The 19,982-nt window shown below is 51.0% G+C and overlaps 1 protein-coding gene across 3 annotated transcripts in view; it reads left to right on the top strand.

Moving 5' to 3' along the window:
• The window catches only part of Nfatc1 (nuclear factor of activated T cells 1), a 106,191-nt gene that overhangs the window by 57,294 nt on the left and 28,915 nt on the right, over window positions 1–19,982 (top strand). For 2 of the 3 annotated variants that reach the window (XM_029471870.1, XM_021150633.2), the window contains exons 7-9: window positions 1,436–1,491; window positions 5,195–5,327; window positions 19,122–19,796. In XM_029471870.1, the coding sequence (XP_029327730.1) occupies window positions 1,436–1,491; window positions 5,195–5,327; window positions 19,122–19,796 (864 nt within the window). The remainder of the gene's footprint in view (window positions 1–1,435; window positions 1,492–5,194; window positions 5,328–19,121; window positions 19,797–19,982) is intronic. The other variant, XM_029471871.1, reaches the window with a different exon arrangement.

The raw sequence follows: 19,982 nt of genomic DNA, 5'->3' as shown, positions 1-19,982 counted from the left end.
ATATGCTGCCTCTCCCATGTGGAGGGCAAGTCTAACACAGTGTGCAGCCGGACTACACACCCAGAGCACGGTTAAAGAACCGCATGTGGGTACTTCCAGTTTGACCCTTGTGGCTATAGGTGGCCCATGTGGCTGAGGTTGAGGGCGCTTCTCGGCTGTCATCCCTGAGCTACCAGAGCCTAGGGGTTCACTGTTTCTGACGTTCCAATGCTCTAGGGGTATTTTGTTGTTTTCCCTGAGGGGTAAGGATAGGGATGCAGTTAGACCCACTTCATGGGCTCACCTGATGGCATTTGCTCAAGGCCTGGGGTGTCTTGGGAGCTGGTGTGGCCTGGTGAGGCTGGGTGGCTCTTGGAGCCTCTGGTGACTCACATTTCCACCCCGTGCCTCCACCCTCCGCCCACCACCCTGTCCAGTGCTGAGGGAAGGAGCTGGTGTTTGATTTATCAGTAATGTAGGGTTAGTGACAGACAAATGGGGTGTAAGCAGAAACTGAACGCGTGCCTAAAGCGGCTCATCTCAGGAACTGACTTCATTTTGGAGGAGATAAAAGCCAGGATGGATAGCCGTCAACTCAGTGGCCACCCAGTTGTCCCCAGGTCATGAGCCTGTCACCAGGACTGGGGACTCAGAGCCTGTGAGTGGCAGACACCCTTCCTCTAATCACTAGGTCCACACCTCATCGCCAGCTGAGAACAATACGTTCTTTCACTGTGCCTATGAGAGCCTTTTAATATTTTTTTTTTTAACATGCAAACAGCCACTGGGCTAAGGTTAAAAATACCACGTGTTTTGCATTTCTAGGTCCTGATGTGGCATGAAATAGCCAAAGAAAGGCTTCTCTTATCTCCTCAGTGCTTCCTCTGGGCAGAGGCTGGGGCTTTGCTCTGACTTCCCCCAAAACACATAGGAGGCTGGTGGGACTTACCAAGTGGCAGAGCCAGGCTGCGCTCAAAGCACAGTACATGTTGTGCATTGCTGGGTTATTTTTTTTTTTGGGGGGGGGTGCATGTTGTGTACTGTTGTTTTTAGGGGGTGCGGTCTCCCTGCCTCTCTCTGCTTTTCTGTCCCTTGGAAGAGACTAAAGTGCACGAAACCTTCGCTGATGTGTGTTGTGGCCGACGAGATGAATATAAACCTGGACACGGGGTGGACCATTAGAAACACTCTTGATTATGGGGGCCCCTCCTAAGAAGGTACACTGGGCATCGTCTTTGGTTTCACCAAGTACACAGGGCCAGTACTCTAGAGCAGGTCAGCACATGCCATCCAGTGTGGGCGGGATATCTAGGGGACGCAGAGCACTGCCCTATGACCTCACCATTTCTTCCCACTCTCCCCTCCATGACCCTTGATTTCTGGGTCACCTGGAACGTTTTAAAGATATACTATCCCCCAAACCGAGTGACAGATTTCTTCCTGCCCTTTGTTCCAGATGGCCACCACGTCTGGGAGATGGAGGCAAAGACTGACCGAGACCTGTGCAAGCCAGTAAGTACTTAGAATCCTGCAGCCGGGACGAGGGAGCCAGACGGGGGCTCCTGTTTGTTAAAATAAAACAGTGCTTAAAAAAAAAAAGAAGAAGACAGAGGCATTGCTCAAATCCCTTGGTCAAATGAGAGCCACTAGCATAGGATGGAGGCAGTAAGGAGGGGCAGGAGGAGAGAGGCTGGAGGGAGCTTGAGGCCTCTTTATTCTGGGTGTGTTTTGCCTTTTAAAGGTTCCAGGTTCTGTCTCCTCTCGCTAATGGTGTAGCCCCAATAGAGTGGCTACCCCACCCCCGGGAGATCTTGGTGTTCTAAGCCTCATTCATGGGCACCCAGCACCTGCCTGGACATGCCACCCTGCCTGTGCGACTTGCCACCACCCTCTCCAGAGAACGCCTCAGCTACCTCGCACTCTTGTTTTGAACTTGGCGTGGACGAAAGGGCTGACCAAACTGGATAGCTTAGCTCAGCTGGTTGGGTTTGCTGAGGAGCGGTGGTGAATGTGTGGCATCGTCTGTGGGTGACATAATTAGTCTGTCTCCCTCCCCCGCGTACATACGCACCTGCCCGTGTTCCCTCTTCACCATCATGGGAGGTCATTATTGGTTGTGATTGGCTGATCTTGTCTCATATACTTGTGCTGGCCATGTCTGCGGCTGTGACATGTTTCTGACTGTTGGTGTGGTCTCATCATCTAAAGTGGCTGCTATTGGAGACCGCATGGAGTCAGGGTCCCCTTGGCTGACTGCAGTCTGTCTTCACCATCCCTCCGGTTTCCTCCCTTGCTTGCTCGGCTTTTGCAGTACTGGAAGTTGAACTAAGGACCACGCATGCCGGGCAAATGCTCTACCACTGAGCTATAGTCCCTACCCCAACAGTGTCTTTTAATTGGACACTAAGCCGTGGATGGCTAAACAAATCAGAAAACTATCGCTGAGTCCTGTGTGAATTCAGTCGAGTCTCAGAAGAGCATAACAAAATGCAGTGAGTAGGTTTTTGAAGACACCCAAAACCCTCCCTAACTCTGTAGCTCATTGCACAGACTTCTTCCCAATAGTCTGGGCAGCATGCTTGTGACCACAGGGCATGAGGAGCCATTTGTGTGCTCCCAGTGTATGGAAGTGGGATTTAAATGAATGAGAGAGCTTTTTTGGGGGTTTTGTTTTTGTTTTTGTTTTGTTTTGTTTGTTTGTTTGTTTTTTGGTTTTTCGAGATAGGGTTTCTCTGTATAGCCATGGCTGTCCTGGAACTCACTCTGTAGACCAGGCTGGCCTCGAACTCAGAAATCTGCCTGCCTCTGCCTTGGGCATATGAGAAAAGGACTTTTTCTGTGAACACTGGGCAGGCAGCAAGAATCACATAAATGAGGCATGCTGGTAATGGGGTCCACAGAGTGGACAGGCAGTCATGGCTCCCATCAGCAGAGCAGTCACCAGGGTGTCTGCTTCAGTTGCAGCAGGCACAGGCTGCCTCCTTGTCTTCTAGCTGAGTCAATGATGATGGGAGAAAAAAAAATCCTACCCTGCTTCGGTTCCTCTCAGGCATTGAGCCACTCTCAAGAAACCTTTCCAAGTACTTCTCAGGGGAAAGGTCCTCTCTGGCCAGTGATACCTGTTCATGAAGATGAAATGTTAAACATTCACCCACAGGACCTGGCTCCCTCCCTCCCACTGAAGAGATCCTTCTCTACCTCAGTCTTGTCTCTTGACTTCATCCAAGTTGTCCTTAAGGAAATATTGAAGGCAGTGGCACATACACACATGCGCGCGCACGCGCACACACACACACACAGAAACATACCTGCACACACATTGCATTTATAGATATTTTAAAGATGGATTTCTGTTGTGTATGTGCTTATGCATGGCCCCCACTTAAGACGGTGGGTTTCCTCAGGCTTGTGCTGGCTGCAGCCTTTACAGTCTCTGACAACATTGAGAAGCTCCCAACACTCGATCTCAGGGCCCACTTCCTCCAGCTTCCTTCCTGGTTTTGAGAGCTCCTGGGGAAGGAGGAGGCAAGCTTGTAATAGGATCTGTCTGTGCATAGTGTTGAAGTGCGTTGACTTGTGTCCGTATCAAGATGTGACCCTCTTTGGTCATTTGGGATAAGCAAACAAGCCAGGGATGGCCTATCCCTTTGGTCCTTTCTGCGTTCCTTCCACGGACCTAGAGATTTTTTCCCTTCAACCTAAGCATCAACAAGATGTTCCTGTGTCTTCTCCCCTCTTCCTTCTGAAGAGCCATCTCTTTTAGACTCGGTAGTAGCTGCTACCATTGGGTGCCGGCTATGCGCAGGTAGCAGTGATATTTGCAGTCCCCTTCAGTGTCCTAGAGACCACCATGGGGTAGCCTCTTTCCCTTCACCTGACTGAACTCCGACTTCACAGCCAGACCACTAAAAGCTGGGCACAACCCAGGCCTGAGTGGCCACAGTTTGGGGCTGCTTCCTGCAAAGGTGGGCACGTAGCATAGGCAAGCATGCTATAGGCTCCATTACCCACCCTTTACCTGCCCCTCCTCCACCCATCTCTTCCAAAGGAAGTGAAGGTAGGTGCAACAGCTTCCTCAGATTGATGGAGCCCAAGGAGATGGAGCCCAGAGGGTATCCTAGCCGGTCCTGCCCTGGGGCTGGCATCCAAGGGCTGTCAGTGCCAGGTTCTCTCTCTGATAAAAAGAGGCTGGAGCTGAAGTTCTTCTGGTTTCTGTTTCTAACGCTGAGGTTTTATTATTAACATAACTCAATAAAGTTTGCTGCCATCGATTTACTACCATTATAACAAGCTATGTATGGTTAATTACTTTAACAAAAGAAATGATACCATGGATTTTTCTGACACATTTCCCCTGGCCTGTTAGACTAAAATCACACGAGGAAAGAAACAGAATGAAGAAACTTATGGATCTGAAATCCCCAGCAGAAATCAGGTGTAGCACTCAGAAGTACTGACCTCCCTCGCTCCAGGCGGCTGCACCATGGGGCCCGGCACCCCCAGGACTAATCCCCCCAACTTGGGTGTTCCCACTCAGTTCCAAGTATTCATGGCTTGCATTCTTGTTTGCCCTTGAAAGAACATGTAACAAACAAAACAAAAAAGAAAAAGAAACTTGCATATTTCTGTTTAAAAACAGGAAAGAAAACAGCAGCCACCTAGGTGTTCTCAACTGTTCCACGGCCCTGGGCTGAGCTCTGCTCTGCCTTCACTATGAGGAAATTAAGGATTCTGATGGAACTCCGTGATCATTGTCACAGTGCCACTCTGGACAGTGTCCACAAGGAATTCCACCATGTGTAACCACGAAGTGCCTGCTATAAGTAGGCAGAATGCAGCCTTTTGTCTAAAGGTCACTGGGCTTTAGATACTGGGGCAGGAGTAGGCCTTGAAGTCAGCTGAACCAATAGCATCGAGGCAGCTCTGCTCTCTGAGAGATGCCCATAAGGGTCTCTCTTCTTGCATTAGTTCGACCACAAGGGTCTCCCAGCCTCTAGCTATGTGAGAAATGAGGGTGCCGCTTCCCTGAGGAGCCACTGCACACTACCTCCGGCCAAGTCACAGTCAAACACGTGAGTAGGTCACACACAAAAGTCACCATCAGAGGCCCTCTCAGTGGCCATAGACAGCCGTCTGAGTTGACAGTGATGTCTGGACAAAGCGTTCCTGGTCTGTAAGAGTCCTGACTGTTCCCTCTTTGCTGTTTTACCACCAGAATTCCCTGGTGGTTGAGATACCACCTTTCCGCAACCAGAGAATAACCAGCCCGGTCCAAGTCAGTTTCTATGTCTGCAACGGGAAACGGAAGAGAAGCCAGTACCAGCATTTCACGTACCTTCCTGCCAATGGTAACTCTGTCTTTCTAACCTTAAGCTCTGAGAGTGAGCGGAGAGGAGGCTTTTACTGAGCAGCCGAGGCTATAAGAGGATGTTGTTGTAAAAACAAAACAATAACCTGTAGCCTCTTCACACCTCGTGATAGCCTATTCACAAGACCAAGTCGCCCACCCCCTCAAAGAAAAGCGAAGCCTGGGTGTGTTTTCCTGTGACTGGTGCATGCTGGGGTCATCATTTGCTCGCCTTTTGCAAACACAGCAGCGGGCCAAGCAGCTCTGCTGCGCTCAGGGGCTGATGCGGTCTGGGGGGTATATCTAACCTCTGTGAGTCTTTGGGTTAGAAGAAAGTATTTGTTCACGCAGTTTTGTAAGTAGCTTCGAAAATAAGCCTGCCGTGGTCACTGGGGAACATACATGATGTTGTCCTCATGGTGACGCTTCTACACAGCGTGCGGTGTGTCTCCACTGAATAATGCTGTCCCCTGGTGACGTGAGACTTTCAGATAGAAGCTCTTCTGCTCGAATTTACTCATTTAGGGAATGGCTTCTTCCATTCAGAAGTGATCGGCTCTCCTTTTCAACTTTCTAGGGTGTTTTATTTACGAAAATACCATTTTTAACTGCTCCCCCCCCCCACAGCTTCTAGAAAGGTGTGTGTCCCAGGCGTCCAGGGTTTCCTGTGTGGTGCAGGCCATTCTCCTGCAGCAGGATGTATAAACAGAGAGCAGAGTCAGTTGTTATCATGAGTCCTATTGTATTTTGAGTAAGCTAGGCTATGTGGACCACGTTTTTAAATTGCTACTTTTTTTTCCTCTAAAAACTTAAGATAGTCATGTAATTTAAGAGGGAAGTTATACAATAAATACTAGCCATGAAAGCAGCCATATTGCTATCTTAGTAAAATCAAGGTGGTTTTGTTGTTGTTGTTTTGTTTGTTTTTTGTTTTTTAAGGTTTCAAGGTTTTTTGTTTTTGTTTTTGGGTTGTTGTTATTGTTTTTTTTTTTTTTTTTTTTGAAGTGTAAAGGCATTTGGAACAGTTTAGACAGTACAAAAACAAACATTTTCTAAATTTAATTGGTATTAAAATTCTGAAACCAATTGTCTTATCAGGAAACCCCTAGAAATGCCCTTTAAAAATGAGGACAATAGCTTGGTTGCATTCTCAAACAAGGACATCAGTGTAAGGGCAGCAACTGTCAGTGCTGTGGCTGACCCCAGAACAGCGGCCCATCCCCCATCCCGCCTCTGCTCTTCAGATTATTTCACAGGCCTCTTCCTTTCGTGAAATAATGTACACTCTCTCTTACAAAACACCAAATATTTGGTCTTTTATTTTATTTTATTTTTTGAAAGTGCAATGATTGTGTCCTACCTATACTTTAAGCATGGTTGATCTAAGATTTTTGAAAGGTCTAAACGTTATAAAGAAAAAAAAAAACATTTTCTAAAACAAGGTGGAAGCATCGTAAGAGTAACTTCCCCTTGTTCGATGCACATTTGAGTCTGTGATGAAGGTTTCGTCCGGTGCTCAGTATTCTTAAAGAGCCCCGTGTCAGAGGGGTCTGCGGAGCAGGCGTCCCGTGAGCCCCAGGCTCTGGTGGCTGAGTGTACCTCTGCCTCCCACACTGCCCTTCCTCGGTGATGCAGCATCCAAGCATGCCAGCGGCTCCACAGTCATTTGCTCTGCACCAGTCTGCCTCCCACAGTCCGCATAGCCTCCTGCTGGAAACTCCCAGCTGCAAACCATCCTTATGTGTGGCTCAGGTCTTCCTTCCTTGGCCCTTCTGGCTTCACCCATTTGCTCCAGACCCCTCTTCAGCCCTTTCATCCTGCTACCCCGATTCTCGCCCCCCCCCCCCATAACTCCAAGATGGCTGCCCACCACCATTGTGGTCTCCGGGACCAACCGTATTTCCACACCATTAGACTGTGAGCTCCTTCAGAGAGACCTTGGCCACAGTAGGGTTGAATGCTAGCATTACTCATTGCCTGTTTCCTGGCTGGCTACCGACATGTGCTGTTGTTGTTGTTGTTTAAATAAATAAACACACAGATGGAGAACCCCAGCTCCTGTGTTCCGTGTTCTGTCTGGTGCTCCCCCTCTGTGCTCCATGGCATCTGTTGCTCTGGGGTGTATCTCTGAGAACATCGATGCTGATGAATGGATGCCTGTGTTCATAGCTCTCCTGGTCTCATATTGCTGCATTTGAATCCTAGAAACTCTCCAGGGCACATGAGTAGCTCTTAATTAACCTGACTCCATGATCCTTCAGTTTTTCTCCTTGGACACTGGCTGTGAAGTTCCAAGTCTCCCCCTGAGCCTTTCTGTATTATTGAGTTTCATGTATACTAGTATTTCACGTATCTGTGACCAACATGGACACTGGTTCTTATGGTCATCAAATATGCTGTGTTTGAGAAAGTAGGAATAAATCCTTTTAAACCCTCCCTGTGAAATTCATTTTTATCTGTAGATACATAAAATCAAGACTTATTTAGTTTTCCTTCAGACTTAGGTGTGAGGATGTCTCAAGGGGGCTGCATCAGATTCCTCCTCTCCCTTACCCTTGTGAAAGGGTCCCCGCTCTTGCACAAAACTGCCCCTTGTCCCAGGCCCTTTGAGTTTCAGGGGGTTGGAAGTCAAAGTGTCCAAGGTATTCTGCTGCATATAAGGCAGGGGGATGCCGGCTTTGTGCGTTCCTTTGTCACCTTCGCTGTCTCCCGATACCTCTACAGCAGATTACTCACCTGGTTGACACCCACCTTGAGCCATCCTTCTTCCTTATTCTCAGTTAACTGTGACAGCAATCAGGTAGCAAGGAAATAGAGCAAGTGACTGGGACCCTTGGGTTCTGGGCGGGGTGGGGGGGGGTACTGATGTCTTTGGTGCATGGTCTGTGGTGACCCTGGAAAGGTAGCTTGGCCTCCTTCCCTCCTACTCGTGTGTGCCTAACAGGGAAAGTCTCCACTTGAAGGAAACTCCTGGGCTTCCCAAGACTCTTGTCTGCCAGTAACTTAGCTTTACTCCCTGAAAAGAGACTGTACTGTCTTCTTCACTGAGCTGTGGGGGCTGGGCAGCACACCTTAAAGTCAGTGCTTCTGTACAGTGAGGGGACAAGTCACCGTAAACTATAGGATTCTGAGAGCCTGTCACTTTGTCTGAAACTGTTTAGCTAGTTAGGAGTCCCACACACACACACACACACACACACCGGCCATCCCAGCCAGGACAGGACTGTGAAGGTGGGAGTGACTCTTGTCCTGAGACTCCTGAGCAGATCTTGCACAACGTATTGGAAAGCCTGCAGCGGGCTCTGCAGGTCTCTGGGATAGTCATCAGACACAGATGCTAAAAGCACCTGCCGACTGAGAAGAGACTTCAGACTGCCCAGACCCAGCCAGGGAGGGCCTCCCGGGCTTCCCGAGACTCTCATTTGACACTAACTTTGCTTTACTCCCTAAAAAGAGACTGTAATATCTTCTTCACTGAGCTGTGGGGGCTGGGGTGGACATCGTCATAAGATGAGGGCTATGCCAGGAATGTCTGGGTCTGAGCCCTTATTCCAACATGTCAATTATAATTCCAGAACGATGAATGGATATAGGATGTCTCCTGTTTGGGTTCTAAGATGAGCATCTCTGCCAGTCTGAGACCTCAGACTAGCTCTTTCTTCCAGTCACTCGTGGCAGGAACTGGTACCTGCTCACAGGTACAGGGGTACCTATAAAAAGAAGAGAGTCAACTTATTGTAACAGCACACCCTAGAGTCAGTGTTTCTGTACAATGAGGAAACAAGTCACCATAAACTATAGGATTCTGAGAGCCTGTCACTTCGTCTGAAACTGTTTTAACTAGTTAGGAGTCCCCTGGACTTCCCAGCCAGGACAGGACTGTGAAAGTGGGAGTGACTCTTGTCCTGAGTCCAGGAACACCTACTCCCATCCCTGACCCAACCCCTAACACTGGGCACTTGTGTGAGCACAGAGACTTAACCTGGTGACAGAGACCAGTACATGACTATAGGACAGGAAAAGCATTTCAGTGGAACCAATGTCAGTCAAGCAGCCCCCTGAGCACACAAGACCTATAAGGATAGGTTGCCCCAAGGGCCAGAAGTCTATGAACCTCTAACACCCCTCCCCCTCCCACACACAGGCACACTTCTTTGCATGGACTCTGGGGTGGAGCCATGAGTGATCTGGAGAATAAAACACCATAAGGAACTTTCTCGAGCCCTTCCTGATTATTATTAGTAACTACGTCTAAGATATAGTTCCATCTCAGAGGAGTAAGAGGATCGCACCACTTCTGCCAGATTCCTGGTTGTGTCACCAGAGTCTGGAATCATAGAGACTTGTGTAGACTTCAGCAGAAGACCTGGGCCCTGCATAGAAGCAGAGCCCCCACCTTATAATGGATCCCTGGGCATCATGGGCTCTGTAGCTTAGTCACTGCCCTGACTACAACTCTACTGAAGATATCAAGCCTCAACTTGTCACTGCCTGGGTACAGAGACCATGATGGCATGGCAGTACTGTGCACAGCCCATGGCTGTCTGCCTGGGCACCCACTTCCTGTCCTATGAAAAGCCTGGCCCTGGAGAGAGAGGCTAAAGCCTGCTCTACTCCAAGGGTTTCTTATTGAGAAACCATAGAACATAGTGGCTTGTTGGGACTAAAGCCAGGACAGTTTCTTCCACTTGCCATCATTCAGCTTGAGCCTTTCCTTCCTTAAAGAGCCCATGAAGGCTTCAAATGGCAGAGAACACAATGCGGTGTGTAACGGGGCAAAGTGATGTTAACTCTAGGGACCCTGCTTCTCGGTTTTCTTCCTAAACGCTAATGAAGACCTTGTGGAATGAGGAGAGGTCAGGGTGGGCCAAGGAGAGCTGTCTCTTCAACTTCCAATGACCTCAGCAACCAACTGGCCATTGTAGCTGCGTGCCTTCATGTTCAAATGACACCGGTCAGTAGACATTTGGAAGAATGGCCAAGGGCTGTCTAGACCTCTGGATCAAGGAGTCCTGGCTACTTAAACTCTCAAATCTATCTCCAGGGAGGAGGGAGTCTGTTTCTCATACTGACACTGGTGTGCCGAAGAGAGGGAGCTAACACTTGCACCCACGCCGGCCCTGCTGCACCACGAGGAAGGTTAGGCATCAGAAGAAGCCATTTCTGCACTACGTGATCTCTCAGGTCTTCCCAAGTATTAGAAGGCCACAAACTGAAGTGAGGGCCGGAGGCACACTTGTCTGGGTGCTAATGTGACAGCTCCAAGAGATGCAGGCCTCTCAAGCCTATGCTGTGTCCATGTGCGTGCACACACCTTGTGCTTCTGTGGACTTTCCATTTTCACACAGGGAAGGAGATGAAGGGTAGAAGGTTGCCTGGAGATAATTGAGACAGATAGAGCAAACCATGAGGCACCTGGAGTGCCCGCAGAGGACGGCTGTGGCTGGGACATTTGAGGAACCACGAAATAGAAAACCTGCAATTTACAAGGGCCCGAGAGGGAGGCCAATGTCTTGTGGAGCGATCACAGAACACAATAGGCCATCAGGATGAAGGGCGGGAAGGTAGTTTTGTTTAGAAATCTAAGGGCCATGTGCCACCAAAAACAAACAAAAGCGTGAGTCAGAGTGAGCTGAACACCCAAGGAGGCTGAGCACGGAGGAGACATGCATGGGCGGGAGGGAGAGCAGAGAGCTCCGCCTGTGATCTGCCCATAGAATTCATGCCATATGTTGCCACCTGTGAGGTACTCTCAGGTCCCTGGCTGCCCCACCCAGCTCTGTCCTAGGCAGTATGGCAGCTCCAGAGCCCCAGCTGCTGGAGGTGAAGTTACCGTCAAAGCACAGAGATTGGCTTCAGCAGCTAGTGGATAGAACATCACTGATGTATATGTTTTCTGTGTGTTATGGCCTTCTGTGCCATCCACCGCCATCAAGAGTAAATGTGTTTATCATTCTCCACCTGGATGGGATCCCAGCCGGTTTGTTTGGGCTGTGGGCTAGCGTGCACAGGCAGCAAAGCCATTCTCTTCCTTCTCTGAGTCGGGGCCTGCTCTGTAGCTGGGAGTTAGGACCTTGTAGCACGACTGACCTCTGTGCTCACTTTGATACCTCTGGAAAGGGGATATTCCCAACTCTCACCTGCTCACCCACAGATGAAAAGGCCTAGCGAGGTCCTGTATGAAAGGCCGGAGCCAACACGTCCTTGGTGTGTGCTGTTTCCAGTCTCTGGCGGGCTGAGCTTCTGCCTCACCCTTCAGGATTTTGTATTCTGCCTGATATGTACCTCCACGGATCCTCCCGCTGCACTGAATACATCCCTTTGTAGATGCTCCAGGTCTAAGCTGTCCAGGAGACAATCCTTACGCTCTCACATCCCCAGGGAGCTGGGAACCACACATCTGCACCACCATTGTGAATGCTGAATGGCAGATGTGCCCTTCCATTCACAGGCTCACAGGTCCTGTAGGATCTGAGGTCGCTTGGCAGGAAGATGTGTGAAGCCTTTCTGGCCTGGGCTTGAGTGGCTCTCTGCATTCTTTACCCATGGCATCCTCTCTTGCCCCTGACTTACTGCTGGCTGTCTATGTTGATCGGGAGACTTAGGCTTCAATGTCACTGCCATGAAGACAATCTGACTTTTGTTTTATAGGAGTTTTAGACTTTGAACAAAAACCTCTTCTGTCTGGCACTGGAAACAGCTGGTAAAATAATTCAAGCCACGACACTTGAGTTTACTTGAAAATTCAAGTGTGAAGTAACAGGACATGGACAGAAGACATCTTCACTTGTACTGAGCATGCTTCCTGTGAAGGCTGCGGGAAGGGGACAAGTGCCCGCCTCTGCCTGACAGCTCTCACTGTGCACAAGAAAGGGGGCTGATGAGGGTGCTTCCCACCTGCTCCACTAGAAGGACAAGATAGATGCCATCAGCTGGCTAAACATCAGTCACCAGGAACCCTAATGGTGGCCTAAAAGCCCCATCTCCAATTGTCTTGTTGGGGATTGGTACTTCAACATGAGTTCTGCGGCATTCAGGTTCTCTCCCACATTCTCCATATGCACAGCGTAGGGGGTATGGTACAGGCTGTCATGGATGGACTCGCAGAGGTCTGATAAAGCAGGCTGTATCCTCACAGCTCTGCCTGAGAATCTTCACACAGATCCTACTGACTCATAGCTGGTGAAGCCTAGGCTGTAGGAATGAATTAAACCCAGTGGTCACACGTTAGTCATACAGGCTCTGCCATGTATCATGTGTGACGATGCGGTGTCTGTTGGCATGCATCTGAGTGAGGGCTGCCCACTCAGCATGCAGGAGCACTCTTCACACTTAGGACTGAGCTGGGCAAGAACACTTAGACAGAAACCCAACATAAGTACTGTCTACAGAACCGTGTGGTCTCTCTTCATGCAGACACACTTCGTGTGTCAGATGCTGGGTTGTACTCGGAGCAAGGGGATTGGAGGCACAGGTGTCAGATGTCGGTGAAACTTGGCTGGCAAGGTTGCTCACTGTTTGTATATTTTTAGCAAGTTGTCATAACTCCCCCTCCCCCCATAAGATGGTTCGATGTCCAAGGTGCTGATAGCTGGTGGGACCTTGAGCTGATGCCCCGGAATGCTGCATTTACAATGGGAACCATTCGGTCCATCTACACAAAGGCCTATGGGATGTTTGACTGATCCCAGTCAAAGAAGGCCAGGGCCTGTCTGCATGGCTCTGGTCCACAGTAGACACATTCAGGCTCCCTCAAGCACAGGCACATGGCCTGTGTTTCATCAGGCTCATTTTGTGGGCCTCAGAAGATGGGCTAAAAGACATATCCACATTACTCCAGGAGAGAGTCACCTTCTTCCACTTGCCTCACTTAGAGGAAGGTCATTTTCCACCTATTCCATGTCCTGGCAGTCAAACCTAGGCTGTCCTGCACCCTAGGCAAGCACTCTTGACCCCTAAGCCATATTCCAGCCTAGCTAGAGGTTGTAGAAGCCAGAGGGAGTCTCTGTGGCTGAGCCTTACTAGACTCCTCGCCGGAAGATGGGCACTGTTAGTCTGAATAGGATCTGGCCTTGCCTATCTTTCTTATCTAGGAGATCAGACCTAAGGTTCAAAACCAAGCTATGAATCAAGAGCTTCCATCTTTTCCTGGGTTCTGGTGAGGACCCTCTGGCTGCTCTTCTCTAATCCACCCAATGAGCGTTGGTGAAACATACACCCAAATTCCTGGATAGGATGAAGATGGCGTGAGTCAGCCATCTACCAGCAAGCTTGGATGCAGGGCAGCAGAGGCAGCTGGGGTAGCTATACAGAACTAACTACTTCTAGACTCATACTGCTGATGGCTTCAGAAGGGCCTGCGGCAGACAGAGAACAGTGGAATCCACCCAGGATCCTTCTGTGTGCATAAACTTATAGCCCGGCCCCAGTAGGTACTCAGCACAGACTTAATCCTTAGCCACACACTGGAGAGGACCTCAAATCGGAACCGCAGAGACCCTGGCTCTCACCTGGACCTTGTGCACAGCAGGCAGCCTTTGGAGAGTGCCTATAAGCCATTTTAGAAGCATAGTTCCCAGAAAGAGCTTCCCACCTAACCTGGAAGGACAAGCCCAGAGATGGAACTCTGTGAGGGAGCGTCAGCCAAGCACAACCTGCCCAGTGGCTCACAGATGAATGGCCTCATTGGGAGGCATCCTCAACCTGGTGTTGGCATGTAGGAACAGAAGACTATTTGCTAGGCTTAAGTCTCGAGTGCTCTTTAAGGCTCCTTGGTCCATAGACTGTCATTGCAGGACCTGCAGGAGATGGGTCGGAGAAGGAGCCTTCCCCCATCACATGACCAAGCATGTGCCATTGATGGTGTCAGCCACACTTGGCTGGAGAAATCCTGGAGGACAGTGAGTCCCAACCTGGGACACAAACTTTGAGGCGACTCCAGGTCAAACCCCTCAGCCGTCCTTAGACTCTTCGAAGAGTGGGCTCACCACACCAGCACTTGTATGTGATCCCTGCAAGGCGCTGCAGTGTACAAGGTTGCTGGACTACAGTGACTGCTGTGGCTGTCAGGTGCACACAGTGTCGGGCATGCACGATGACACACATCTCCCATGGCCGCACAGACCCAGCATTGTGCTGTGCTGGGTGTGAGGATCAGTCACAGCAGGAGCCAGCAGCCCACCTTCTCCATGAGGGCATGCTTTGTCTCTGACAGCTGGCCCCAAAGATTGCCGTTAATCCTTCATGTGCTCGCTTTCCATAATAAACTCTGTATTATAAACTCACGACTGGGCTCATGTGCTGTTTTCAATGTGCTAGCATTGCGGTGAGCTCTGCTGCACTGGATTCCCCTCCCCACCCCACCCCCTGCCCCCCAGTCTAGCACGGAGACATTGCATCACACCCCTGCCTCCCTCTGGCGCAGGAGACAGACCAGCGCCTGGGGCTTCTGTGGAGCCCAGGTCCCATTTCCTGACTAATAGGAAACAAGAGGCCCCATCCTACAAGGCTCTCAGCTCCACATGAGAAATGCAGACACAGGCAGTCTTGAGTTGTATAGCCCTAAGGTTTCTGCAGACACTGTGAGGGGTGGCATATAGCTTCAGCTGAGGAGACACTTACAGGGAACCTCAGAGAAGGGCCATCAGAATCCGATTCTTGGATCATTCCTCCTCTGCCAGATGGACAAGCTGCTCTGTCTCCAAGCATTCCTCAGCTGTGCTGAGTGACCATCCAGTGATCAGGGGCCTCTGTCTTTGAGTGGAGCTGCCTCCGTCAGAGGTGGAATCCACATCAAGTGTGGGACTGTGACAGGGTCCCCTGCACAGGAAGCAGAGGCTTGCCACCTTGGAGTCACCAGGTGGCAGGAGACATACCCTGTGTCTTCTTTCCCTTTGCGCTGACCTGTGTGACACTGCCCCCCCCCAAACACTGAGCTCTGAAGGTGAGGGACCTGAGCATAAGATAGTGACAATGGCAATGTTTAAGTCTCCGTCCCCATCTATCCAATCAAACAGGCTTTCTCCCTAAGAGTGGCAGTGTGTATTCTTGAGTGGAGCTGCTGCCTCAGTCTCAGATAACCAGACAGAAGGAGCCAGAGGATGGAGTAGAAGGGGATAGCCAGGACACAACAGAGACTGCGCAGGGTCTGCCCCAAACCCCAATCCTGGTTCATTTTGTACCTCCTGAGAAAGAAACTTGGAAGTCCAACTTAGACCGTCAGGACTCATGCCCTCATGAACGTACAGAACTTCAATGCACTCAGCTTTCCCAGGTGACCATTTAAATGCCAGGAATAGTTTGAGGTGGTCAGCAAGATGGGCCGGGGTACTTTAAACAGGTCCTAACAACAGAATCTACAGGGTTCCCCAGAGCAGCCACCACATCCACTCCCTGTCTGGCCTCTGGGTTGCTGGCCCAGGTCCAACCAACGCTCCAAGTCCCTGTCCCTGTGTGGCAGGAAAATTACATTCTCTGTCATTTACTGGGCAGCTGTGTTTGGGACTGTGCCTTTCATGTCATGCTGGGTAGTTAGGGCTGGGTTTTACAGATCTTATAGGCTGCATTGTGGGAGGGTTGCGTTGGCCTTGGGACCTGGCTAGGGACTCAGAGCAGCTCAGCCAGGAAATAATTCACCTTCCAGTCATGTACCTTTTTTTTTTTAATCACAAGCTCTGAAAATGACCACTCTCATTTAGAACTGAACCTTCACACACAGATACTGGCTTTGAGCGGAGCGACTCATACCCAGGATTCTTCTTAGTGTAGTTTTGTTCTTAGCAACATTGCTGCCTATTTCTGGTCAGGCCTGTGATCCCAGAAACTGGCTGGACACGGTTCTGCTCCGGGTGCCTCTCAGGGTCTGACTTCTACCGGGTCCTTGCCAATTCTGGATTTACAGTGTGGTTGAGCCAGCTGGACTGATACTGGATGGGGGTCGTTTCTGAAGCATGGCTTACCCCCACAGAGCCGTCTAGACGGGCTCGTGCCTGGAGCTGAGTTAGTACCTGTATAACACATTTCATTGTAAGCTGTAGAACCCAGATGGCCAGGGGCTTCCTGCTCCTAGAAGCTCCTGAGAGATACAGCCCTCAGGAAGGGCGGGACCCAGAGCTGATCTCATGTATTCAACTTTCTAATGTCAGAGGGATGGGTTTCCCTTCCTTCCGTTTTTGTTAAATGCCAGGATGTCCACAGTCCTTCTCATTATTAGCAGAGCATCCCGTCCCACAAAGCAGTCTGGGGACCTGCCCAGAGAGGAGCCTGATACCTCTGCCTGCACTTATGATTCCCATGGCTTAGGCAAGAGGACAGATAGGGTGGTTGGTGAACTGAACTAGGTCTTCACTGGGAGGCTTTTCTCAGAAGCGCTGTGTGCATGGTGTACTTGCCTTGGGGCCCCTATTCCTCCTTGTTTCCTTTGCCACCACAGCTCCAGAGGCAGCTCATGGATGTCGGGGCTACAGACTCAGCTGCTATCGATGCTCAGTAGGGAGGACCTAGGAGGAGCTGTTGCAGATCCTGCACTGATCAAGACACCAAGTGCTTGTGGATAGACCACTTGGACCCTGAGGCACTTCAATCTCAATATGTGCCTGGCCTTCTCGTGTGACGAAGTCCACTCCCCTGTCCACAGATGCCTCCCTTCTTTGACACCCAAGGGTGGCTTGGAGGTCAGCCCCAGATTCCAGGCAGGTGGACCTTGTTGGGAGGCAGCCTGTAAGGCACATGGTCAGGGACCCGTGTCCCACCTCGGTGACATCTGACTCACGGGAAACGCTGGCTGGCAAGCCCACGGACGGCCTCCCATTCTCTCACGTGATCAGACGTGTGCAGCGTCTCTGGCTGGAATCCAGCCCAAGCAACCTGGTTTCCAGAGCCATGACGGGCACCTTTGAGCAGGGGATCCACAGCCTCTCTCGGGGGCTCCTGAAACACCACATGACGAAGATCAGCTCTCCGTTAGCCATTGCCCTTGGCTCACCTTCTCAAGTCACTTAAATGAGCCACTGTAGGGTCATCCTGGGGTCACACCTTGGGTCACTCAGACTTGCATGTCGAGTACTGACCTGGAGGACAGTGCTACTTCAGCCAAGAGTGGCTTCCGGGATGAACACAAGGGTCTCGAGCTGACAGGAGTCTAAGTGGCACTGTCCTCCCCTGATGGAATGTCTCAGTTTCTTCTGAGACTCAGCCACTCCAGCGCCTGCCTCACCCACTCAAGCCAGGAGAAGTCCTAAAGACTAGGATGAGAGAAGAAAAGAGCGGAGGGGAACTGTAGTAGTCAACAGCTCTATTGACTTCCGTAGAGGCTGAGCCACTGGTGCTTGTGTGTGTGTGGGGGGGGTGTTTCATGTGACCTACCATTGAGCAATGATGAGAGGACCCGGAGAGCGGCAAGTCACAACTTATCCCCAGCCCAAGTTTGGGGCAGAACCTCCAGACCTCCAGTGGGGGCCGTTCTGTGAGGGAGGCTGCCCTTCCCAGGAAGCTCCCAGTGGAGCCAGGCTTCAGAAGTGTTCCACGTTCGTGGCTCCCAGCAGCTGGTGGCGCGGGGGCCTGGTCCTAATGAAGAACAGATGCGCATTCCTGCTGGCTCAGACCATAGCTAAAGATTTTTCCTCAACACTCAGATATGCTTTCATTTATTCACGGAGAGGCCGGGCCTCCCTCTGCGACATGTGTGCTTGTATGTGGAGTGTGTGTGCCTCCTTAAAGAGTCCTTAGCGGTTGGGCAGTCCCTCTCGTGGCTGACCTGCTGCCAAACCCACCCATGCATTGCGTGTGAAGAGGAGAGACGTATTCGAGAAGTCTGTATGCGCATCCTGCACATGGCTTATGCAGTAGGGTGCTTACTGAGGGTCACCTGCAAAGGACCTCAGCCACCCAGACGGCTCTCTGATGAGAGAGACAGGCTAACAAGGGAACAGTGGCCAGAAAGACAATGGGGAGAGTGGGGTCCCAGGGTCTACCTGACACCTTTTCCTCTGCTTGTGACACTTCCGTCATCCTAACTCTCTTGTAGAAACTGAGCCCCTAAGCAGGAACTTGGAGTCTGCTCTGGCCACACAGCCTGGGGCTAGTTCCAGACCACAACGGTTACATATTCTCTGTAACTCTTCCCTGCACTGGGGGCCTTCTTGTTAGAAGTAGAGGGGGAGATCTGGGAGGCCCTGTTTGGGGCTGTGGGTCTCCTGGGTTTGTGGGGTCTCCTGGGGCTGTGGGGTCTCCTGGGGATGCCTAGTCTCCTGGGGCAGGCTGCAGAGTCCTTACTCGGGTGTGTAAGCTAGGAGGGATTCATGGAGACACGGTGTGCTTGCCCACAGCAAAGTCCTTCTATTTCCGTATGTCCTGCCTTCTCAACTCTCTCAGATGGTCACTCACCTCTGGATTCTCACTGCAGCCAACGCAGCACAAGCTCAGTTTCCACACTGGCAGAGCTTACCAGAGTCATCAGTAGCTGTGTTACAACAATACCTCCAAGCTGAAGTTTTCACTTTGATAGCTACAAATCCACAGGCCCTCAGGCCCAAAGCTCCTACTGCCATTTGCAAATAGATTTTTATAGCACGCTAGTGCTACGGGAAGATTCCAAGGAAAATAGTCCTCTTCGTATTAGAACCAGCTGTGACTTTCTCAGCCAGTGACGCACCCTGTTTTTAATTGGGTGGGAGAACCCGGAGAGACAGAGGGGTTCAGTCAGAGCGCTGTTTGTTTTGCATGGAGTGTCCTAGCCACAGCCTAGCCTACCCATCTGCAACTTATGTTTATTTAACTTTTTCTTTCCTCTCCACAGTTCCAATTATAAAGACAGAACCCACCGACGACTTTGAGCCAGCTCTGACCTGTGGACCAATGAGCCAGGGGCTTAGTCCTCTGCCGAGGCCTTACTACAGCCAACAGCTCACCATGCCTCCCGACCCCGGGTCCTGCCTTGTGGCTGGCTTCGCCCCCTGCTCCCAGAGGAACACGCTGATGCCCACGCCTCCCAACGCAAGCCCGAAGCTCCACGACCTTTCCTCTCCTGCCTACACCAAGGGCCTCACCAACCCGGGCCACAGTGGTCACCTTGGACTTCAGCCACCCGCTTCGGAGGCCCCCACCATGCAGGAAGTGCCGAGACCCATGGCCATCCAACCCAACTCGCCTGAGCAGCCCCCATCCGCCAGGTTACAGCCGCAGGTGAGTCCACATCTGAACAGTAGCTGTCCCCTTGGTCGCCGACAAGTGCTCTGTCCCAACAGCCCCTCTTCTCCACTTCCATCTGCTGCCCAAGAGCCAGCCTGCTTACAGCCCTCAGCCCTCCCTCCTGACATGGGCCACCGGCAGCCACAACCGCAGAAGGTTCAAAGAAATGAATCTCCAGCCGTACTGCCAGAGGTGTGTGAGGACAGTGGCCATAACTTGGCCCCTATTCCTGTAGTGATCAAGCAAGAGCCTGAGGAATTGGACCAGTTGTACTTGGATGATGGTAAGTGCCCACAGTTGAGCCAGTGTGCGCACAGCCATGAGTTGGGGAAGGAAGGGAGACACGGGTGGAAGACAGTTCCCTAGCTGCGCCATGTAGAACCGTCTCCAAACAGCAGGCTGCGTGTCAGTGGTTCTGCCCTGGTAATCTTGGCGAGCCCCGCCGCCCGAGCCAGATTGGCTCAAACTC

Source organism: Mus caroli, chromosome 18 (genome assembly GCF_900094665.2).
Source record: "Mus caroli chromosome 18, CAROLI_EIJ_v1.1, whole genome shotgun sequence".
Classification (NCBI taxonomy): Eukaryota; Metazoa; Chordata; class Mammalia; order Rodentia; family Muridae; genus Mus; species Mus caroli.
This window is presented reverse-complemented; position numbering and strand designations above follow the sequence as displayed.